The sequence below is a fragment of the Melozone crissalis genome, unplaced genomic scaffold, assembly GCF_028551555.1.
Source record: "Melozone crissalis strain CALT ecotype California unplaced genomic scaffold, PUWL_Pcris_2 ptg000019l_1, whole genome shotgun sequence".
NCBI classification, from domain to species: Eukaryota; Metazoa; Chordata; class Aves; order Passeriformes; family Passerellidae; genus Melozone; species Melozone crissalis.
The window spans coordinates 4,544,526-4,567,993 of record NW_026535797.1 but is presented as its reverse complement, the minus strand read 5'-3'; the positions used below and the strand labels follow the sequence as shown (position 1 = coordinate 4,567,993).

Here is a 23,468-nt window from a genome sequence, read left to right as displayed (position 1 = left end):
GAGAAAAAGAAACAATAAGAGCAACCCCCAACCCACAGATGTTCACACTTTCTTTGTTACCCAAATCCTGGATGTTGCAGCTCCACTTCGGCACAATTGTCCTGAAGAGAGAGGGCAATTGTCCTCAGGGATTGTTTTATTCTCTTTCAGGTTGTATTTTCTATCCTTGTCCTCATTACTGGACACATCTTTTCCGTTGGTCCAGGTACTTTTTGAGGTGCCCAGCCTGGCCACAGAATCACTTGCAGCAGATGGAAGAGACTCAGGAGATTCAGCACTTCATTTATGTGTAACTAGCATGGAGTGATGTTATATAGAATTAGATTCATTTTATAGCTCTGGTTTCAGGCTGGGAGAGTTTGAAATTGCAGCCTGAAGATTGACTAAGACATAATTTACTTTCTCACCTTCATCACTGAAGTGCTTCAGACTTGTTTAAACAGAAGTGGTAGGAGATTTGTTCCTAAAATAGAAAGGGTTGATTATTTCATTTACCCCAATCCAGGTGTCATCTATCCAGGTGTTACCTACAACAAGCAAATCTTTACATCAATTTAATATAACTTTCAAGTGATTATAACATGCTATTAACCACCTGTTTTGTAATTGCAGATCCTGCTATTAGAATCAACCATGATTTGTTACATTCAAATATAATAATTGCCTGTGCAAACCCCTTGATCCAAAATGACGTACACAAATTATATTACATTAATAATGTTGTTATTACTAAAACCTGAAACTTGCACTCATTAGAGGAGAAAAATTACAGCAACCTACCAAACATTTGCACTTAACAAAATTATTAATATTTTGAACAAAAATGGAGTCTTTCAGATGAGGTTAGCCTCTGCATTTCAGGATGGCCACATTAAAATCTGATTTATGACAATTAATTTCCTTAAATCTGTTATCTTTGCCTGCATTTCTCCTGGGCCACAGAGACTCAGAAGGGTGAATAGAGGATTTCTGAGGTTAGCCCATGTCCAAGAGAAGTCGATTTAGGGTCTGCTATGGAAGTGGGCACTGCTCAGAAAGCCAACAAGATGAACAGTCAGTGCTGAGCTTGCAGGAGTGAGACAGTCTTGTGTTTATTATTAAAGGAATTTTTTCTTTTTCTGTTGTTTGAGCCATTCTGTGGCAGATCCTGAATGGGAATGTGGAAAAGGTTCCCTGTTGTTTCAGGTGTCATTGAAAGTGAAGTATTTCAGCAGCATGCTGACCAGATGGCTGGTGCACTGGGGAAGGTGGCAGGGCCGGCTGTGGATAAGAAATGTGGTTTTCTGAGAGGATTTTGCCTCCAAGTTTTGCCTGGCACTTCATTATTGTGATGAGCTGCCTGTATGTATTTTATAAAGTGGAGGTTGTAATTCTTGCAGTCTTGCAATCTGTTTGGGACCTGCTTTAGGGCATTTTCTGTTTCTGGATCAGATCCTTGCCAAACCTCAGCCACAGCAGGGAAATTGTGTTTCCCGGAGAATCTGCTTCAGCAAAGAAATACAATTGTTTTATTTTCAACAATGGCCACAGAAAATGACTTCCAGACACTGGGCAGTGTCTCTGAAGAACAAGGAATGGGAAATGGCACAGAAACCTAAGGGAGAAAAGAGCCTTGGTGGGACCCCAAAGCTCTGTGGAAGGGCAGGGAGAGCTGGGCTGTCTCCACTGGAGCATCAGTGCCAGGCTGCAGCTATCCAAGGGACTTGCTTGCATCTCTGAGTGGGAGGCTCCCAGGAATCTGCCTTAAATGTCTGAATTTCTGACATTTGGTGTTGGAAGTCAGTTTTGCCTCCAAATACAGCTGCAGAACTCAGTCTCGTGTCTGTGCTGGTCAAACAGCCGTTCCCCTCATGAAGGGCATTTTTGTCCTTTCCTTTTTGTCTTTTAAATGACTTTATGGTTACAGTCTCCTTTTTAATACATATGCCCTTGGCTTTGACATTTTTTAGTCTGGCTGTGGTCTTATTTATTTTATCAAGGTGGCAGAAGTGTTTGATGCAATTTCAGGCCATATTGGGAATAGGAGGCAGCGCTGCAAGGTTTGTAACCAGCAGCAACCAACCCAGCTGAATTAATGAAACCATTGTCCTAAACTCAAAACCAGGTGGGATAGATTGTTTAGGAAGCTGGCCAAGATGTATAGGCAAAAGTATGTGTTAATAATACATAGCACTGTTTCTTTATGCAGGGGGTGACTACGTGGGAAGATTGTCAATATTTGTTTGATAGCAGCATTAAGCTTTATTTAATGACAAAACAAAATGTTTTAGCATTTTGGGGGTAAAGGAACTCATGGCAGGTTGTGAGCATGAACACCAGCTTTGGGTCTGGAGCTCTTAGTTACAAATAAATGTGAATTTTTGAGCTGCGATAGTTGTCAAGTGCTTCTGGTTATCCTTAAGTTTATGGCAACATTTTTACTCTTCAGTGAAATTTCATGGGATTGTGGTTTAATGGATCATTCCTCCAATTATTTTCCTTTCTTGGTTCAGCAAACAATAAAATCTTTCAGACCCACCCTCCTCCTGGAAATCACAGCAGTGCATTTTTCAGTTTCTGCGGTTTGTTGGGTAACAGATCAAATTTGTTCAACAAACATAAAGCAAGATCCAGGGGAGATCTGGGATGGATAGGAGCTGAACTGCCCTTCCCTTATCTCCTGCTGGCATCAGTTGCCACAAACCTTGGAGGTATTTAAATTTAATTATTGAGACTGGGACATTTAGCAACTGTCAAAAAGGTCAGAAATGGTGGTGGATATCAGCGAGTGCCAGATGAGGGTACTTGAGAGAGGAAAGCAGAAGATATTTTCTCTCTGAGCAGAGGTGGTTCCCATCTTAAAATGGCTTAAGAGTTATTCTGTTCAGCAAAGAAATGCCCCAGGTCAAATCCATCACTCTCATCCCAGAAAAGCAACCTAAACACTTGATTGCCAGTTGGCCAGGGTGAGAGAGGTCTCTGCTTCTACCTCTGTAGTGCCAGGCATGGAGAATTGCGGGGTAAGGAGCAGCTTTTTGCAATTTTAAAGGTAGTTTGGAAGTGTGGAAACTTCAGTCCTAGTCCCTGCTCTAGGTCTCATTATTGTCTCTGTTGCAGTAGCTGTTTATGTAGATCTTGGGTATTAAGACATCCTGATGACAAGGAAATTCTCAAAAATTATATTTTTCATTGCTGTTGACCCTTTATTGATTTTAACAGCTGCAGACCTGAGTGTGTTGTTTTAAGGAGTGGTGACTTTATGTTCACGCAGAGGAATACGTTGTGTTCTGATATGGTGTGTAAAATATTGGGGTCTGCTACCAGAAGGCAAACAGGGATCCAAGGGTTCCTGTTCTGCACCATGTCCCTTTACTGTAAGGTCAAAGATTTCCCTTATCTCATATTTGGTAAACAAATTTTGTTGCGTTCCAAGAAGTTGGTGCTCATTAACTGGGGTGGGTTAGAGCCACTGGAGGTCTGGGAGAGGGAGGAGTGCTGGAAGAAGATGAGGTGCAACCAACAGCAGCACAAAATGAGGCAAGGCACAAGTGTCCTTTCATCTGCCTAGTGCTTTTCCCAAATAATCCCAATTTCTTCAACATCTCTTCCAAACATGGAAGAGCAACTCAAAAATAGCAGAGCTGGTTGCCTAATAAGTGTTTCAGCTGCAATATTTCACTGGCTCAAAGGAACTGTGTCTCAGGCTCTTCAAGCTTTAAATAATAGATGGGTTCAATTTTCTATGACTTTACTTGAAACATCTTTTTATGACTGTTCCAGAACAGAAATTTTAGACACTTTAGTATTTTGGTCAAATGCAATTCTTTGCTGAATTCAGCCTGGATTTGTGCTTTTTTTCTCCCTATTTTTCAACTCTACTCCTGGCTGGAGCATGGTTATTGCTCTGGAATGTCATAGATTGTAAGAGCTGAATTGAGGGATGTGGGACTCCAGGCAGCTCTCCAAAATGCAGTTTATTCCATCCAAGAGGTTACAGCAGTCCAGGGTCATGGGTGACAGAGCTGTGCCCACAGCTGTCAGCTCCAGCTGCAGGCAGGCCTGCAGACCCTTTGGTTTTGGTTACAATGCATTATAGACTTTTCTTTGCTGAGCATCTTAACACAGTAGAAGCAATCTATACCTCAACTTTTATCTATAGCCTACCATAACTGCTATAATTACCATATTCATGTTACTGTTCTCCAATCACTAAAAGTTAGTACATTACAGTTTCAGCTAGAAGTTGTTATTAAGTTTTCTTGCAGTGGAAAATTCTGGGACCTTTTTTTCTACTTGCAACTTTGCTGACTTGTTTTCCTGTGAAATCTTTCTGCTTGGTAAAAACATCTTCTTGTTTGGGGTGGGTTTATCCTTTGCTCTAAGCCATAAAACCCCTTCTAACTGACACACCCTTTGCCTCCTTGGTTATCCAGTAAGACTGGCTCTGCAATTCTTTTCTTCTATATCAAAACTTGCTTCCATCTCTATTCCTTCGTCAGATTCCACATTTAAAAATCTTTCTGCTAAGCACACATATCTGTGAGACTTTCTTGTCCAACTTTCATCCTTCCCAACAAGAGATCCTGAGTATCATGAGGGATGACAGGAGGTCTATCAGGAGGGGAATGGTGTTCCCACGGCCAGGCAGCAAGGCTGCGTCCAGTGCCAGATTAAATCATTTCATCTTCCCCATCCCAAGCAAACATAGCTCAATCGTAAATCTTGATTTCCTGATGCAATGAAACCATTCCTGCCTCACAATTTGCTTTGGTGTCACTTGTGCAAACAAAGCTTTGCACAGAGGTGCAAGGCAAGTTAACAGATGGGGAGAGTGGGCAGGGAGCAGGGAACTGTGTGCCAGGGAGGCTGTTTCAGCTTGGGATGAGTGGTTGGTACCTGCTTTCTGGCCCTTGCCATGCCCCATTGTAGGGGAGAAGCAACACTGATGCTAGAATAGAAGTTATGGTAACAATTGAATTTGAAGGAGTTAGTGGGAGCTGACTGCTTATAACAATTAATTTAAAAGTGTGAACAATTTCCATCCTTTCTCCTATCCAAAGGACAAGCATCTCATTGCATAGTTGACTTTTAAAGAAAACATGGATCCAAACTGAAACTAATATTTCCACACATTCCCATCAAGTTCCAGCTCTGGTTAAGTAAGCCAAGAGTCAAGAAAATCCCCCACTCCATCAGCCATCCCAGCTGGTGGGAAGAAAGGTCATTTGGTGCAAAAACCAGGTCAGTAGCAGAGCACCATTTTGCTGCTGGCTCTTTTGCTCACAGAAAGGTGATAAAGTTCTGGAATGGCTGCCCAGGGAGGTGGTGCAGCCCCATCCCTGGGTGTGTTTAACAAAGCCTGGATGTGACACTGGGGGCCAGGGTTGAGTTGGGGTGTTGGGGCTGGGTGGGACTCAATGATCTCGAAGGTTTCTTCCAATCTGGTCATTCTGTGAATTCTGTACATTCTGTGAATTCTGTGAATTTTTTTTAGTGATCACTGCAAATGAAGCAGATGAAATTAAATGGAGGGGGTGGTTCAACAGGTGCCAGCTGGTGTCTTGACTACTGACCCAGCAGCTCTGGTGCTTTGGTGTGTTCCAGCCAGCTCTGCAACTGTCCCACCTCAGGGCATGGCTGAGTTGTATTTAATTATTAAACTGTATCAAAGAAAGCATGAAATGCCATGCAGGAAATGAGGATTTGGGGTGGAAAGCATGAGGAACAGCCCCTGTGAACACCAAAGTTAGAGGAGATGGAGGAGGTTCTCCTTGTGCCAGAGCTGAGATATCCCCACAATCCACAGAGGCCCCTGCGCTGGATCAAAAGGACATTTCCTGAAGGAGCTGTGGCCATGGAGAGCTGATGCTGGATTATCCTGAAGGATGAGCTGTTGGTTTATGCTGCAGGACTGTAGCACAGGGGAAGTGCCTACAAATGAGCACGAGAAAAGGACGAGGAGGGCAGAGCAGCAGTGACAAACTGCCAGGGACTGACCACAGCCCCCTGTGCCACTCAGAGAGGGGGAAAGAACAGCAGTGGAGTGAAGAGATGACCTTGAGCCTGGCAGAAGAGGGAGTGGGGAAGGTGTTGTTCAAGTTATATGTGTTTCTCACTATACAAGTCTATTTTAATTGGCAATCAAGTTATTTTTCTATAAGCTGAATCTGTTTTCCATGTGATATATGAGTGATTTCCCCGTTCTTTATCTCAACCCATGAACTTCTTTACCCTATTTTCTTCTGCCCTGTTGAGCAGGAGGAATGAGAGTGGGGCTGGCTGGGTGTCTTGCAGCCAAGCAAAGGCAACTCACCACAATTCCTTTTTGTCTGAGGAACTGTGATGGCTCACATAGAGAATGCCACTCCTGGGGTGGGATGGCCATGCAGTGGTGATTGCCACTGGGATCTGTGTGCACCAGTCACCCTGAGTGTGGGGTTGTCTCACATGGTCTCTTTTTGTGTTCAAATAGTACAATTTTCATTGATTTTTGAATGGTTTTACTCTGGTTGTATTCTTCTTTTATCTCTCCAGGTCTGCAGCAGCTGCCCCACTGTGTTTACCAAGCCACAACCTCCTCCAGTCCCTCCAAAGACCACGTCCTCCACCTGCCTAGCCAAGCCATGAGAATAAAAGAATCCCTGTGTTTAGAGAGCCAACAAACTGTTTGCATGTCTAACAAACTAATCCTTTCATTTCTCCCCCCATCCTCACCATGGAGTTTGTGCCTCCTTTCTCCTTTTGATCTTCCTTGGGCTCTCCTGTGCTGTGTGAGGTTGACTTTGGTCATTTCCTGTCCAGGACAGTTGCATTGCATGGTTCAGGAGGCACAAGAAACCTGTTCCTGAGTTTCTGAGAAGTAATTTGTTTGCCAATCAGTAATAAATCCAAAACTAACAGCAGGAACAACCAGGATGTCAAATTCTTATCTCCTAGAAGTTTCTGCACATTCTCTCTAGGAAAGAAAATGCAGAATTCTGAGCTACAAAGACCCTGAGACTTTTTAAAGATTGATTGAACTTTAAATATAACCTTGCTTTGAATTGAGTCTTGGACCAGGGGCTCTTCCAGGCTAAGTAGCTCTGTGATTCTCAGGTTTTAATAGTGTTCAAATATTGCCAAATTTGCTGTGCAAATGTGGGTTCCTTGATAAGCACTCGGATCCACTGAAACTTCGTCATGACCTGAGGTACTTTATCTTTGTAAAAATCCATTTTAAGTTCCATTGGGTGCCCTTACTTTTCTATTACCTTAAATCTTTCGTAAATCTTGGGGGGACAACTGTGTAAAGAGCTCTGCCAAGCTCTTAAGAGCTTCAGAAATAGAGAATTTGGGATGAATTATCACTTGTTTTCTACATTTGCCCCCATCCCCAGACTTAGAGCCCTTGCTCTCTGGGAAGGTTTTGTGCAGTTTAACAATGATCAGTGTATGACCACTGAAGTTTGGCTTGGGTTTGTGTCAAAAGTCAAAAAATTACTTTTGATGAACTTGCAGAGCTTAAACAATCCTGACTCTTGCTGCCCTGGTGAGGATAGAGCACACTGAGGGATGAACAGAAAAAGAAGATTGCGCTCACTTTTACTGCATTTTTTGGTGACATCTTCCAGGACAGGGTGCAAAGGGTTGTTTCCCACTGTAGTCCCACCCTTCCACTTTTTGTGTTCAGTCACAAAAAGAAAAGCACATTTTGCAACAGCCTAAAAAGCAGCTTTGGGTCAGTTACAGCTCAAGTAAAGGGACAGGTTACATAAGTGACAGCAAGAGAACACACAGCCAAGGAGGGATGGGCTGGAAAAACAGCAGCTACTGCGGCCGCTTTTGATCTCTGCTTTCCCTGCATCAGATGCCAGGTGTTGTCCTGCTGTGGAACCAGGAACCTGTAAATATTGGTTTACAAATCAAACATGTGGCGATGGAAGCCAGGGAAGTGAGAGCAGAGGGGAATGTGATATTGAGCTACAGAAAGGAGAGGCTGGGCTGCTGAGCTGCACCCTCTGGGGATTCTGCCTATAAATTGTGGTGTCCTCCTGCTCCAGCAGCTCCAACGAGATGGCTGCCACCAGGATGCTGCCCTGGGTGCTGATGGTAATTCTTCACACTCAGGTGGATGCAGGTAAAGACTTCCAATCACCTTTGTAGCTTTATTTCACCTTGGGCTAACATTGGGATTTAATGGTAAAAGAGGATTTACCAGCATGGCTCAGCTCTCTTGAAACCCATGAGCAGAGCAAACCTATGAGCTGAGCAAATCAATGTCATCAAAACTGCTTAATGAATTCCATTTTTTTCCCATCATTTTTTGTAAAGAACCTAGTAAAGGAAATTAAAATGAATATACTGCAAAGCCAATTATAACATTTTCCTATGATTTATATTGGGATAATGGCTTTAAAGACTAAAAAGTATTTTCTGGACTATATATACATGTCTATTTTAAAGGGGGTGAGGTTTACAAACCATGTGGTTTGTATTTGATTAGATTATAATGGAAATTATAATGGTAATTTTTGTTAGTCTAATTTCCCAGAGACTAATTCCTGTTAGGAGTGTAATTTAATTTGGTTGCAGAGTCAATGATCAGCCCAGCCACTTCCACCCCTTTAGCGACCAATACAAATATTGGTGGGTCTGATGGGAGGGAGGATATTTCAAACAGGGTGAAATAGGCTTTTTCTATTCCAAAATCACTTTCCCCCTTTCCAGGTGAGACCTCCCTGAATGAGCAGGGTGCTGGCAGAGACAAAACATTACTTTTTCAGCATCTGCTGCTGTGTCCTCTATGCAGGGATGCAAAAAACATCAAAAAGTGCTGCCACAGCTGCTGTATTTCCACCCCTTCCTCTTTAAGGTGTTAAAAGCCATCCAGCCCCACAGATCTGTGAATAGCCAGGTGGTTACAGGTTTAACCCTGGTTTATGGGGGATTCATTCTGCTCCCTGTCCCTCTCTTCCAGCTCAAGGACTGGGTGACTGAGAAACCTGGTCCCACTTCAAGGCACCCTCTGGGCCACTTGCAGGTTCTGGTGGGCTCAGAAAGAGTGTTGATTCTTAATGGGAGAAAACACTGTGGAGATTGACTAAAATCAACATAAATCTCCTGGATCTCAAGTTTGTTGGCTGCAAAGTACTCAAGACGGAAACAGGGTTTGAGGAAATTTCATGTTAAATTTGCTTTGTTGAACTTAACATATGCCATCTTATCTTTTTTTCGTTAGTGACAATAAGACGTCAAATAACAACTACTGAGTCCATGACTGGTAAGTAGAATTTATCAGATTATTACTTTATATAACAGTGATAGATTTGTGACCCCAGCCAAAAGCAGTGGGACAGTGATCCATCACATTTCTGGGCGTGCCAGAGCCCTGTCCTGCAGGACACCTCTGATCTCTTGGTGCCACCTGGAAACTTTCCATCAGCCCTGGCAGGGAAAACCTGCTTTGACCCAACCCAGCTCCTTTGAGTGGATCCCCATAGATTTGTGAATATCCAAGTGGTTACAGGTTTCCCCCTGGATTATGGAGGATTCATTCTGCTCCCTGTCCCTCTCTTCCAGCTCAGGGGGCCGGCGACCTGAGAAAACTGGTCCCACCTCAAGGCACTCTCTGGGCCACTTGCAGGTTCTGGTGGGCGCACAAAGTGTGTTGATGGCTAATGGGAGAAAACACTACTGAGATTGACTAAAATAGACAGAAATCTCCTGCATCTCAAGTTTGTTGCCTGCAAATTGCTCGAGAATGAAACAGACTTTGAGGAAATTTCTTGTCAAATTTGCCTTTTTGACCTTCACATATGCCATCTTATCTTTCTCTTGTCTCGTGACAACAGGAGGTCCCACAACAACTACTGAGACCACGACAAGTAAGTAGAATTTATCAGACTGTTACTTTATATAATAGTGATAGATTTGTGACCCAATCCAAAAGCAGTGGGACAGAGATCCATCATATTTCTGGGCGTGCCAGAGCCCTGTCCTGAGGGACACCTCTGATCTCTTGGGGCCACCTGGAGGCTTTCCATCAGCCCTGGCAGGGAAACCTTTCTTTGTCCCAGTTGCTGAAACCAGCAGCATGGTGTTAGTGGAATCAGTGATGTTGGGGTGGAAGGGAATGAGAGGGAGCTTGGAGGTGGTGGGAATGTCAGCAGAACCTGGGACAGGGAGCTTTTGGAGACTCCCTTTCAACCTGCAGCTGTGCCTGATGAAAATAATGAGATGAGCAGCCTCCCTTGTCACTGGCCTTGTTCTGACCACCTCCCCAGATATTTTATGTCCTCTTCATTTATGTTGAGGTTTTGGTTGCTTGATTTGGAGAAAGAGGCAGTTTGTCACAGCCTATTCTCATATCGGTAGCAGAGCCATCAAGAACCAAGAGATTCTTGTTGAACCTGCTTTTGTATTCAGGTTTCCCCCTGGATTATGGGGGATTCATTCTGCTCCCTGTCCCTCTCTTCCAGCTCAGCGAGCTGGGGGACCTGAGAAAACTGGTCCCACTTCAAAGCACTCTCTGGGCCACTTGCAGGTTCTGGTGGGCTCACAAAAGTGATGATGGTTAATGGAGAAAACACTACTGAGGTTGACTAAAATAGACAGAAATCTCCTGCATCTCAAGTTTGATGGCTGCAAATTGCTCAAGACTAAAACAGGGTTTGAGGCAGATTCATGTTCAATTAACCTTGTTGACCTTCACATATGCTATCTTATCTTTTTCTTCTCTAGTGACAACAAGACCTCCCACAACAACTGAGTCCACGACTTGTAAGTACAATTTATCAGATTGTTACTTTATGTCATAGTTATAGATTTATGGTTTTGTCACAGTATTTATGGTTGGGAAGAAATCAGTATGATTAAGAAGCTCACATTTTCTTTAGGGTGGGGATGGGAATGTACATGAAAAGTAAATTATCTGGGATGGAGGAATTTGGGGATGGCTTTGCTCTCCAGCAACCAGCCTCCTTGATAGAATGAAAAAGGTCTTCTGTCACTTGTGCCCTTCAGTGGGATCTTGACTCACTAGAGGAAGGATAGAAAACGCTCACAACTCCCAAAGAATTTTGTCCTAATTCTCTTGCTCTCTGTGTGTTTCTTTTTTCTCTGCTTGTTCTCCTCCACAGTTCCAATCATAGTTGATGGTGAGTCTGTCTGCCATGGTTCTTGTCCCTGCCCTGGGCACAGGGATGCGATGTGCCTGCCCCAACCTCTCCATCCCACAGCATGGGAGCTGAGCAGGGTCCCAGCCCTGGGCTGTGCTGCAGGTGGATGCAGCCATGCCCAGGGAGGCTGTGGGATGTCATTCCCTGGAGCCAGAGCACCACTGTGCTGACCAAGGGGTTTGTGTCTCTCCAAGAGATCGACCTGAGGCTGAGCGGCGGCCCCAACGGGTGTGCAGGCAATGTGGAGATCTACTACTTTGGAGCCTGGGAGAAGGTGTGTGGCTACCTGTGGGACATGCAGGATGCCCAGGTGGTGTGCAGGCAGCTGGGCTGTGGCTTCCCTGAGGCCTTCATGTACCCCTTCCCTCCAAGCGGCTTCTACTCCTATGTGTTCACCGAGATGAACTGTACGGGCAATGAGGAGCTCCTGTGGTACTGCCCCTACAAATACCAGCACGGTGCCTGTTACCATGGAGCTGCTTCTGTCATCTGCTCAGGTGGGTGTCTGTGTTTTGGTGCCATTTTCCTGAAGAAAATCAGTCTGGATGGAGGTGGGATGAAGATTGCCCAGCCCTTGCTCCATGCTCACCAGGGCAGCAGCAGGTTGTGGATACATGTGCCTGATGCAGAGGGAGCATCAATCTCATGTTTGTACACTGTAGCTGGGAAATGTGGGGTTTGGGCATCACTCCTGCACAGAGCAGGGTGTGAGGACAGGGGTGGATGCCACGGGACAGAGAGAGAGAAACGGCAAGCGTTTCTCACATCAGCTTGTGAGAAATTTTAGGGAGCTGGAAAGATGTGATAACCTGTTGACTACAAACAATTTGCAGGAGCTGTTTTACTACTTTATTTTTCTGTTCGTCTCAAGGACAGTGAGTGAGAAAGATGTTTCTGTTAGTTAGCCAATAGAATAGAACCTCTTGTACCACTCTATGAAATACACATGGGTCTTTTGAATAAAGCCTTCTTTGCCTTTTCTATGATCCTGCCTCTCACCTGTCCCTGCCCTTACCCTGGCGCACAAGTAACTGAGAGGGGTGGTTTTTAGTCAGGCCTTCCTCCCTGTGGGTCCCTCCATAACTTTCCATGAAATTAAATACATGTAGGGCAAGCCAAGCAGCTCTAGTTCCTCACACCCTCTGATTTTCTTCTTCCAGACTCAGGAATGACAGTGACTCCAACAACAGGTAACCAGAGATTTCTGTTCATATGTGGGTTTTCCATGGGGTTTTCTTTCTCTGGGATGCTCTGTGTAGGCTGCACTTACAGACCCTGGCTAATGTCCCTAACATTCAGGGAGACATGGGATTGCTTGGGATCATTTGGGATTGAGCAGCCGCTTCTTCTGTGGAAGAGGTTTGGCACTGGTGTTCATGGTGCTGCAGTGGGGATGACCTTGGGCAAGCGCTGGTGCTGTTGGCACTGCAGCCTTGTTGACCTTCACATATGCAATCTTTTCTTTTTCATCTCTTGTGACTACAGGAATTCCCACAACAACTACTGAGTCCACGACTAGTAAGTAGAATTTATCAGATTGTTACTTTATATAAGAGTGATAGATTATTCACGCAATCCAAAAGCAGCTTGAAAGAGATCCGTCACCTTTCTGGGTGTGCCAGAGCCCTGTCCTGCAGGACACCTCTGATCTCTTTGTTATAAATGATCCAATCCGGAGCCAAACTTATAAGAAAATTTAGCAATGCTTTTTCATATTGTCTATGAAACAGGGTTTCAATCAGGATAAAAAAACAACCACCCCAGCCAAGGGCAGCGTCAACCCTGGGATCGGCGGTGGGTGAACCTGGATCTGACCACCAAAAATGTCAGAGTCTCCCCCTTGGTTCACACCGGCTGCTTGGTGCAATGAGCTTTTATACAGTTTATTCTGCCTGAGGCACAGATAAACGAATGCTCCTTTGTGTCCCTTCACGTGCAGAACTGGGGCCGTACATGTGCAGGGTTAGAGCAAAGTCCAGTTCCAGGTGTCTAAATGTGGTCAGAGCACTCAGGAGAATTCGGCATTCACAGGTAGCAGGGGGGCGCCGGTATTCAGGGTAGTAGATGCAATCTTCGAGGTGCAGATCACTCCTGCATTCCAGGGAAGGCGGTGATCATCCCTCAGGAACGTTCCATTTATGCGTTGATCAATTCAATAGTATCCTAATGTTGTCTGGGAACTAATTGAATAAAAATAAGGCTCTGCTCCAAACTGGGGTTGTCAAAAGACATAGCTTGGATTTTAGAATATTTTATATATTAAAAGCATGAAATTCCTCTACCATATACTACATCTTGGTGCCACCTGGAGGCTTTCCATCAGCCCTGGCAGGGAAACCTTTCTTTGTCCCAGTTGGTGAAACCAGCAGCATGGTGTTGGTGGAATCAGTGGTGTTGGGGATGGAAGGGAATGAGAGGGAGCTTGGATGTGGTGGGAATGTCAGCAGAACCTGGGACAGGGAGCTGTTGGAGACTCCCTTTCAACCTGCGGCTGTTCCAATGAAAATAATGAGATGTGCAGCCTCCCTTGTCATTGGCCTTGTTCTGACCACCTCCCCAGATATTTTATGTCCTCAACATTTCTGTGGAGGTTTTGTTTGCTTGGTTTGCAGAAAGAGGCAGTTTGTCACAGCCTATTCTCACATTGCTAGCAGAGCCATCATCACCTGATCAGATCAGGTGAAACCTGCAGACAGAATCAAAGAATTGTTCCAGCTGAAAAACACCTTTAAGATCATCATTTCAACCATTAACCCAGCAGCCCCACACATTTACATGTCTACATGTACAGCCACATTCACATGCCTTTAAAATCCCCTCAAGGGATGGTGACTCCATCACTGCCCTGGGCAGCCTGTTCTTTCCAGGAGGAGATTTCTCCTTATCTCCAGTCTGGCTTCAGGCTATGTCCTGTTATAGGGGAGAAAGGATTGACCCCAGCTGGCTGCCACCTCCTTCCAGTGTAGCTGTGGGGAGCAATTGGGTCCCCCCTGAGCCTTCTTTCCTCCAGGCTGAGGAAGGATGGGAGCCCTTGAGTGGATCCCATCCAGCCCCAGAGGATTGTGAATATCCAAGTGGTGTATAGGTTCCCCCCTGGATTATGGAGGATTCATTCTGCTCCCTGTCCCTCTCTTCCAGCTCAGGGGACTGGGGGACCTGAGAAAACTGGTCCCACCTCAAGGCATTCTCTGGGCCACTTGCAGATTCTGGAGGCCTCACAAAGAATGTTGATGGTTAATGGGAGAAAACACTGCTGAGCTTGACTAAAATAGGCAGAAATCTCCTGGATTTAAAGTTCATTGGCGGCAAATTGCTTGAGACTGAAACAGGGTTTGAGGATGTTTCATGTTAAATTTGCTTAGTTGACCTTCACATATGCTATCTTATCTTTGTCTTCTGTAGTAACAACAACACCTCCCACAACAACTACCCCTCCCACGACTTGTAAGTACAATTTATCAGATTGTTACTTTATGTAATAGTGATAGATTTATGTTTTTGTCACAGTATTTATTGTTGGGAAGAAATTAGTATGATTAAAATGCTCATATTTGGCGCAGCGGCAGTTCCTATACAGACACGAATAGGATGGGGCAACTGGAACTAGCGTATTGAACTTTTATTTTTCCAGCATCAATCTCATTTCATTGTTGTGACAATGGAGAGGAAAGATGCGCCAGCTCTCTGATCTGGCAGAAAGCCAAAGAAACTTAGTGTTACAACATACTATAAGACAGTCTCAATCTCAGTCTCAGCCAATCACATAGAGCAAAAGCACAGAGCTTCATTCATATTTAACCTTCTAAAGATATAATTAAATATACTTTTTGCAATTTAGAAAGCCAAATTACATAGGCCTACTGTTCTATTTCTCATGTCTGCGCTACAGCTTAGAAATCTTATTTCTGCTGCCTTAGCTCTGTTCAAAACTCTGCTGTATAAGGCCTGTATTTTTTACCACTTTTCTAAACCCTCTGATTTTCATGAATTCCCACAATTCCCCCTCTCTGGTGACTTAAAAAGAAACTTTCATAACTGTGTTGTTTGCTACTTGCGTTTCAGAGCTCTACTATAGTATTGTTGCTTACTATCTGCTTGAGGCCTGTTCTTGCTGACGCTAAGCATTGCTATGTTAGAGCACAGCAACTTAATGCTGCGAAGGCTCAGTCAGTGAAAAAGATATGAATCACGTCTGACAATAGTTACTAGTCGTTCAAAAAATTCTTGTCGATTCTAGGGTCTTAAATCTTTCTTCTATTTCTATTCTTTCATCTGTCATTTCCGTGAGATTTCGAACATTCTCTGTGCTTCTTACTTCTTACTTCTCTCTCTTGTAGGACAAAAACTTCTCTAGCTGTTTTGTTCATCATTCGTCACACCCACTGAAGTATGCAGGGGATTACTGTCAATATCATTACCAAAACACCCAATATATAGAGACCTGTCTTGCAAAGTTGCTTTAGCTAAGGTGTAAAGCTCTATTCTTGGAACAGATCATCTAACCAGGATCCACTATCCTCTTTAATTTGGGCTGTCAAATCTTTCCAGTTTTGTATGCTTTTGTGAATGGATTCAGAATGATCTGACAGGATCATACAACACAATCTTTCAAATTCCTTACAACTATACCCTTGTGCCAGTAAAAGAAAATCAATTGCTGCTCTATTTTGAAGGGTAGCATGTCTAACACTATCAACATCGGTTAACATATCTCTAATTGCAGAGGATGTGGCATTAGCTTGTTTGCTCATCTAACATCTAACCAGATCTAATTGTTTCAATGCCAGTGTTGAAGCCAGTTGGGGTAAAAATATAATTGCTGAAACCCATCTTGCAGCTTTCTAAGGCTTGAAATCACTCTGACAGTTCTCCTCATAATGAGGAACAGCTCCTGTTCTCCTTTGGTTTTTTTTCATGACTGCTTTAGCTGAGGATGCGATTACAGTGAGCATCTTAATGCTACAAGGGCCACCTTCGAGGTGTGATGGAATGCCTTGCCAAGCCCTGTCTCTACAAATGAACCAATATCCCTTGGGTAATTGTCGTGGATATTGGTCAGCCTCAGAAAGCACATCCTAACTGTTTGAAAAATTACACTAAAAACTTAAGTTTCTGTATGCAAAATAATGGGGAGTAACATTGTACTTTGGAGGGTCACCTTTTCGCCAAGCACTAGCTATGAAGGCAAAGCAAAAATCCATTGCTAAAGAACTAAGGATTTCCAATTCTTGGGGTTCAGATGCTGCCTTGGGAAGTTTTTATGACAAAACGTTCTAACTCAATGTGGGATTGTTTCCACAGCCTATTTCACCTAGCTTACCATTGGGTTGACTTCCAGCAGGTTGCATCTCTTGGGAAAAATGCTGTGAGTGAACCCTGCTGATTCCTCCCTGCAGCACTGGGTGCCTCCAGCTCAACTTACCCTCTCACTGACCACATTGAGGTCCAGAGGAGTTGGGGGGTCTGATTTTCTCCTTCCCCAGGCATCCCACTGGACAGCCAACCCCATGGACCTGGGTTTCTGTATGAGCTGGGCTAGGGGGATGCAGGGGTGATGTTTTGGGGTGCCTGGCAGGGAGGGTCTCTGTGGGGCTGTGGCAGAGCCTCCTTGGCGGGGCCATGCCCTTCTCTGATGGATTCTGGCAACGGGATAAAATCTCTCTGCCCATGCCTGGGCTCTGCTCTTTTCCTCAGGGAACGTCCCCTGTAGTGGCATACTGTATGCATTGTCTCGCACCTTCGAGAGCCCAGGATACCCCAACTCCTACCCCAACAACGCCTACTGCGTGTGGATCATCCGTCCGTGGGACACGGCCCGCAGGATCCAGCTCCAGTTTACGGATGTGGAGTGAGTCCAGCCAGGCTCTGGGGTGGCTTTGTCCCCACTGTGGGACCTTGGCAGCCTCTGCCCGAGCGCTGGGGCGAGGTGGCAATGGGGCTGCTGGGCCCTGCAGCTGTACTCAGACAGATCTTCCTCTTATAGTAGAGACAGGCCAGGGGATAATGTGCTCTGACTCCATGATTCAGAATGCTGAACAAATTGCTTTATTAAAACTATATTATATTACATTAATACTATTTTATAACTAAAGAGATACTAAAAATACTGTACTAAAGAGATACTATATGAAAGAATACTAAAGAAAAACCCGTGACTGTCTGAGACAGCCAGGACACAGCTTTGAGTGACTGGCTAATCACCCAAAACAACTTTCACCCATGTCCAATTAACCAAATCACTTTGCGTAAACAATCTCCATAACACATTCCACATGTACAAAAACAGGAGCAGCAAATAGAGACAAGAATTGTTTCCTCTTCTCCTCTGAGTTTCTCACTGCCTTTCCTTAGGAAAACTCCTTGGGGATTTTGTGCCTGCTGCTGTTGCTATAGAGCATGACACGACGCAAAGCACCAAGACTCCATCAGAAGCGTGTATAAGAGAGATTTATTACAGCAACATGTTGCTTTTGTAGTTTTTCAAGATATTTACATTTACTTAACAGACACATTCGCTGCCCGTTGGTCATAAGAAAGAAACAAAGTTCTCAATATGTGAACAAGGAGCCACATCATTCTGTGTGCCAGCTAGAGTCTGTATCTTTTAACTTTCTCCCTTTCATCACCTTGTCATGGTGACTCTCGGGGTCTCTAGCTGGTCAGAGTGACCCCAAGACGTGTTAGAAAGTCTCTTTTCCCAGCTTGGCAGTGGAAGAAGGAGTCAGAACTCCTAATTTCTTGGTCTCAAAGTTGTTTATTGTTCCTTATCTATAACATTTTTTCTCCTGTCCAGATGAGGTCCTCTCAGCAAGACAGACAGAGAGGTACTCTGCCTGCCCCCAGGTGGTGTTATCTTTTTATACTAATAACTACATGTACACTATTTACAATTACTTTCCAATACCTATCACCTATGTTAGACAGTTAGCTTCTACTCTAAACCAATCCAAAAGTATCAACATCAGAGCAGAAGATGGAGGCCAAGAAGGAGAAGGAGAAAGGCTGGACATGCCCAGATTCCTCCATCTTGCCCCCTGAATCCCAATTCTAAAAACCCCATAAAATCTATTTTTCACCCTGTGATGAATTCACTATCATTCTACTTAAACTTTTGTGGCTTGTAATTCTTCATATAAAGTTGGTAATAGTTTTTTCTAAGGGCTAAATCAAAGGCACAGGGGTCTTGGGCTTGTGCCCCCTGGGCAGGGGATTGAGTCCTCCAGGGCAGCCAGAGGATTTTCCTGGGTTCCAACAGGTGACAACCTTGGTGTCTTCCTCAAGAAAGACACGGGGCTTTCCTGATCTTCAGGAGGCCTTCTCTGGCTCACAAGAACAGCACAAGATGCCTTTCCTACATGCTGCTCTCTGTGAGGAGAGCTGAGGCCACATTTTTTCCCTGCAGGCTGGAGGGCAGCAGCTGCTCCTACGATGCCATCGAGGTGTTTGATGGAGGCTCCCCCCAGAGCAGACTCCTGGGCCGTGTTTGCAGGAACGACCACCGTGTCTTCAATTCCTCTGGGAACCAGCTCACCGTCCTGTTCCGCAGCGACGGCAGCGTCACCAGGAGGGGCTTCCATGCCAACTACTCCTCATTTCTTGCCTTCACTACCACCATGGGTAAGACTGGAGCTGTCCTCTACTCCTCGCCAGGGCAGGGGCTCAAGCTCAATCACAAAGAGCTTCTGGTGGCTCTCAGCACCCTGTGGGCATTGAGACCCTCTTAGAGGGGACACTTAGAGGCATCCTGGCTCAAGAGTGGTTTTCAGGAGAGGATGGCCATGAAGCTGCTGCCCGACACTGTTTCTTTGCCTGGTGGGCAGGAATGGGACTCTCTCCAACTCCCCCAGTGCTGCCACTGAGCTATCATCAATTTTCCTGCTCTATGCTGTAGGCAGAGGAATTGATCAGCTTTGGCACATTCATTGCTGTAGAGGCCAAAGGCTACTTCTTGTTTTTCCAAAATAAAGGCAGCTGATGTGTTCAGCCACAGTGCAGAGAACTCCTTTTGGCAGCTGAGGCTGGCTGCTGCTCTGTCTGCAGTGCCAGGCTCCCTCTGAATGGCAGCAGCACCATCTGCTTGACCATCCCCTCCTTCCAGTTTGGTGTCACCACAAACATGCTGAGGGTCCCAGAGATGCTGAGGGTCCCAGACATGCTGAGGGTCCACTCCATCCCACCCTACTGACCTTTAACAGAGGAGATCAAGACCCTGGGCTGGTGGGTGGAGAGGGAGGGCTTGGAGCCACACAGGGACCCACCGTGTGTCCAGGCAGTGATTGTGGGTCTGGTGTTGCAGTGTCCCTTCTGGAGCTCTTCTGGGGAGGTCTGACCCCCAGAGGGCTGTTTCTCTTAGGCAAAATGCTGAGTGTATTTTGTATTTCTTATCACCTGCTGCTCTCTCCCTACAGCTCCCAATACTTCTACTGCATCACCAACCTCAGGTAGGTTTGGAGGACTTGGGTAAGTTTATGAATTGGATATTTATCACTTTTTTCTTTTGAAACAAAATTTTTTTTTCCTCCTCCTTTTGGTCATTAGCAATTGTAATAGGGGATCCTCCTTCAAGGAAGAGCTGATTTCCACAATTCCAGCCTCAAAACTATCCAGTGCTGTGGGAAATATTTGTGTCCTGCTAGTGCAGGCACTGCAGATAGCATTATAAAAACTATTCAGTGTGGTTAGTATCTCCTAACCTGCTTTCAGATGTATATAAATCTAATGGAGAGGTCACTGCAGCTGATAGAAGTCACTGTCTCTACATTTGGACATAAACTTCACATAGATGTATTCCAAACACAACCCTCAAGGTGCATACATATATTTTTCTTCTTGTATTTTTCTCTGCAGAAGATTATTCTTGTGGTAGCTTCCTCTCCTCTTCATCTGGTACCTTACAGAGCCCATTTTACCCCAGAAATTATCCAAACAATGCTGACTGCGTGTGGGAAATACAAGTAGAAAGCAACTTCCGTGTCACGCTTACATTTACAGATATTCAGTAAGTAGAAATTTATTATTTGGGAAGGTGAACATATGGGACTGACAACTTGGACTTACTAAGCAAAAACCTACTTGATTTCCAGGATCTTTATCAAAGCTTTTAGTATATCTGGAGAGGGAAAATGTATTAATTTTTGCTTATTTAGTCAAAAACGTGGCTGGCATTTACTGAGACAGAAAGTGGAGGCTGTATTTTCCGTTCCAAAGGTTTGACAGTCATATCAATCAAATGTATTCTTCTGCTATAAAGAGCTAATCTGTCTAAAACCCAAACCAACAGGCAAACAAAACCAAAGAACATAAAAACGAAGCATAAAACTAAATAGCTACTTTGCTTGCCAGGATGGAAGGTGGCAGATGCCTCTCTGACTATGTGGAAATCTATGATGGGCCCCTGCACAGCTCTCCTCTCCTTGGGAAGATTTGTTCTGGTTATTACCCCACTTACACATCGTCCTCCAACCTGCTGAGCGTCCGCTTCCACAGCAACTCCCAATACACGTACAGAGGCTTCCAGGCCAACTATCACTCCACTCCTGCTGATGACAGCACCAGTAAGTTCATCTTTAAAGCAGAAACATGCTTTTCAATCATTATCTAGTTCGCTGGTTGTTAATCTTGTTAGTGTTTTTAATTAGATTTTTAAAATTTAAGTTAGATCTGTAGTGGTTTTGTGGAGGTTCAAGTCCATGGTTTGGATTCTGAGCTCCTTCTGCCAAATCGGCTGCTTCTGCAAAAGGTGGTGTTTATTTAATCCACTGCTTACAACCTTTTTTGGTCACTTTACTGAGCTTGTGACATATTTTCTTTGCCATCCACTAGCCCTGCTGTGTTTGCCAGACTACATGCACGTGGTTGTGAGCAGATACTTCCTTCAGTCCCACGGCTACTCTGCTTGGAACCTGACCCTGAACGACCCCCTTTGCACACCCAACATCACATCAAATTCCGTGTCATTCGACATTCCGTACACTCGCTGTGGCACTGTCAGAGAGGTAGGACTGAACATTTCAACAAAGTGGGCAAAAATGGGAGGATATAAAAATTCAAACAGGAGAATTTGCTTTGGAAACCAGCACAAATTGAAAGCTACCTGAGACCTGCAGGGAGTGGAAGTGTCCTGGTGATTGTGGGTTGTCTCCCTCTCTCCTGAAGGATATTTGCCCTTGCATTTCCTGCCTCTGCTAACAGAGCATTCCCTTACAGCCCGTTATCCATCTCCAAGGGAATAAGCTGTGGAAGGATACAAATACTTGGCATTTTCAAGGTCCCAGGCTGAGTGTGATAGCTAGAAAAGTTTCAAAGCTTTCACTAAACGTGACTAATAATGTCATAGCCAGATTTCAGGTAAATATTATGCCAGACCTGAACCTTCACGTACTTAATGTTGTACAGGTAGTATTTAATTCTGTTATGTCTGCATTTATTGTGAGTAGTTTTCTAGGTCAAAATTGTGGGCACTGAATATCACATGAAGATTACAGATTCTTATCTTGAGAACAGAAACTACTAGATTCAGACTTTTCCACATCAGACTTTCTGGGAAATAATGTTTTTACAGTGCACATTGCTGTAAGGATACAGCAAAGTTCAGAATGTATAGTAGGGTACCTGAATACATGAGTTAATTTTATATTTTATGTGCCAAACAGGGGAACAATGACACAATCAGCTATTCCAACACTATTAGAGGGTCCTCTTCTGGTACATTAATCACAAGAAATAGAAATCTTCTCTTGCATGTCAACTGCAAGATGCTCCAGAACACGTGGGCAAAAACGATGTACATCGCGGAGGACAACTTTGAAGTGAACGAAACTCAGTATGAGAGATACGATGTCAGCCTCATATTTTATGACTCCTCAAGCTTCTCAAGGCCAGTGTATGACTCACCCTACCGTGTTGGCATCAACCAGAATTTGTTCCTGGAAGCTTCCCTGCACATCTCTGATCCATCCCTGGAGTTATTTCTGGACACTTGTGTGGCATCTCCCACTCGCCACAATCTTACAACAAAGTCCTATCCTATAATCGAGAATGGGTGAGTTCTTATGAATTACAATTACAGATAAAACTGCCTTCAAATTTCTGCATTAATTTTTATTTTTTTTTATTAATTTTTATTTTTTAATTTAATGGAATAGTGTGAATATAGCATACTATAATGGCAGCTTTTAATTAATTAATGGACAAGAGCATTCAGGGTTTACTGGGAAAAGGGAGATGTACTGACCCAAAATATGACAAACACGCCACAGCTTAAAATAAAAAGTAGAATAAATGGCTATGGCCAGTTCATGATGGATATTATAATTATTATTTCTTTGTAATTATAATAGTTTATTTTTATTTTTTACTTTATTACTAATTATTAAATTACATTATTAAATTTTATTATATACTAATTATTAATTATTATAAATATTAATTTTTAGAAGGTAATAGTGAAATGCCTCAGGTAAGGTTAATTTACCTTCACAGAATCATACAAACACCAGGTATCAGACACACGACAGGCTGAGGAAAGGCAATGTGCTTGAATTATGCAAAAAAAAGGCATTTTGGTTTTCCAGCTTGCAGCTTTCTGAACTGTTTTCACTATGCTTAAAAATCACTTCTCATGTGTATTTTATTGCATGTAAATGACTGACTGCAGTGTGTATTCATGAGAGGGTTTCTTTTTTTTTTTGTTTCTTTTTAGGTGTGCCAAAGATCCCACCTACGCTACCTATTACTCACCCTTCAGACACACCCTCAGGTTTAAATTCAATGCCTTCCAGTTCATTCAGAGCAACCCAGAGGTTTACTTGCAGTGTGAGCTGGTGGTCTGCAGGGCCAATGATTATTCCTCCAGGTGCTACCAAGGTTGTCTTCGAAGGTCCAAGAGAGAGGCCAGCTCTGAGAAAGAAAGTGTGATTGTTGTTGCTGGCCCAATACAGCTTTGGAAACCTGAGATAATGGATGAACTTGGGTCTGAGTAAAACTGTCTCCTTTGACAGATAGCATCTTTAAATGCCAATTGAATTCTGTAAGAAACCATGCTGCAAGGTTGCCAGAAGCTCTAGAATAAATGTTAGGAATGTGCTCTCTGACTCATGCTTGTTAATCCCACTTCACATCAGTCGTCCCCATATAACAGAAATGCTACCTCAGCAGTTCTGCGGGGAGTGAAATTTGTGATTTTTAAGCTTTTGGTTTGTTGTTTGCTTTTGTAATGAAAAAACTGGAATGTCGAAATTGCAGTTTAGGCTCTATAAACAAGCTCTATTAATATACACCTGAGTCTGGATGTATTAGAGTGCAAGAAATCTGTTAATCTAGAACAGTATTTTC

The 23,468-nt window shown here is 43.9% G+C and overlaps 1 protein-coding gene across 1 annotated transcript; it reads left to right on the top strand.

Moving 5' to 3' along the window:
- The first annotated feature begins 8,031 nt into the window (after positions 1 to 8,031).
- On the top strand, positions 8,032 to 23,116 carry LOC128937522 (deleted in malignant brain tumors 1 protein-like). The gene is made up of 11 exons (XM_054277257.1): positions 8,032 to 8,095; positions 11,097 to 11,114; positions 11,330 to 11,632; positions 16,830 to 16,983; positions 18,538 to 18,752; positions 19,544 to 19,576; positions 19,983 to 20,133; positions 20,478 to 20,689; positions 20,958 to 21,130; positions 21,788 to 22,176; positions 22,837 to 23,116. Exons 1-11 carry the CDS (start codon positions 8,032 to 8,034, stop codon positions 23,114 to 23,116), a joined length of 1,992 nt encoding a protein of 663 aa, XP_054133232.1.
- Positions 23,117 to 23,468: the final 352 nt, after the last annotated feature.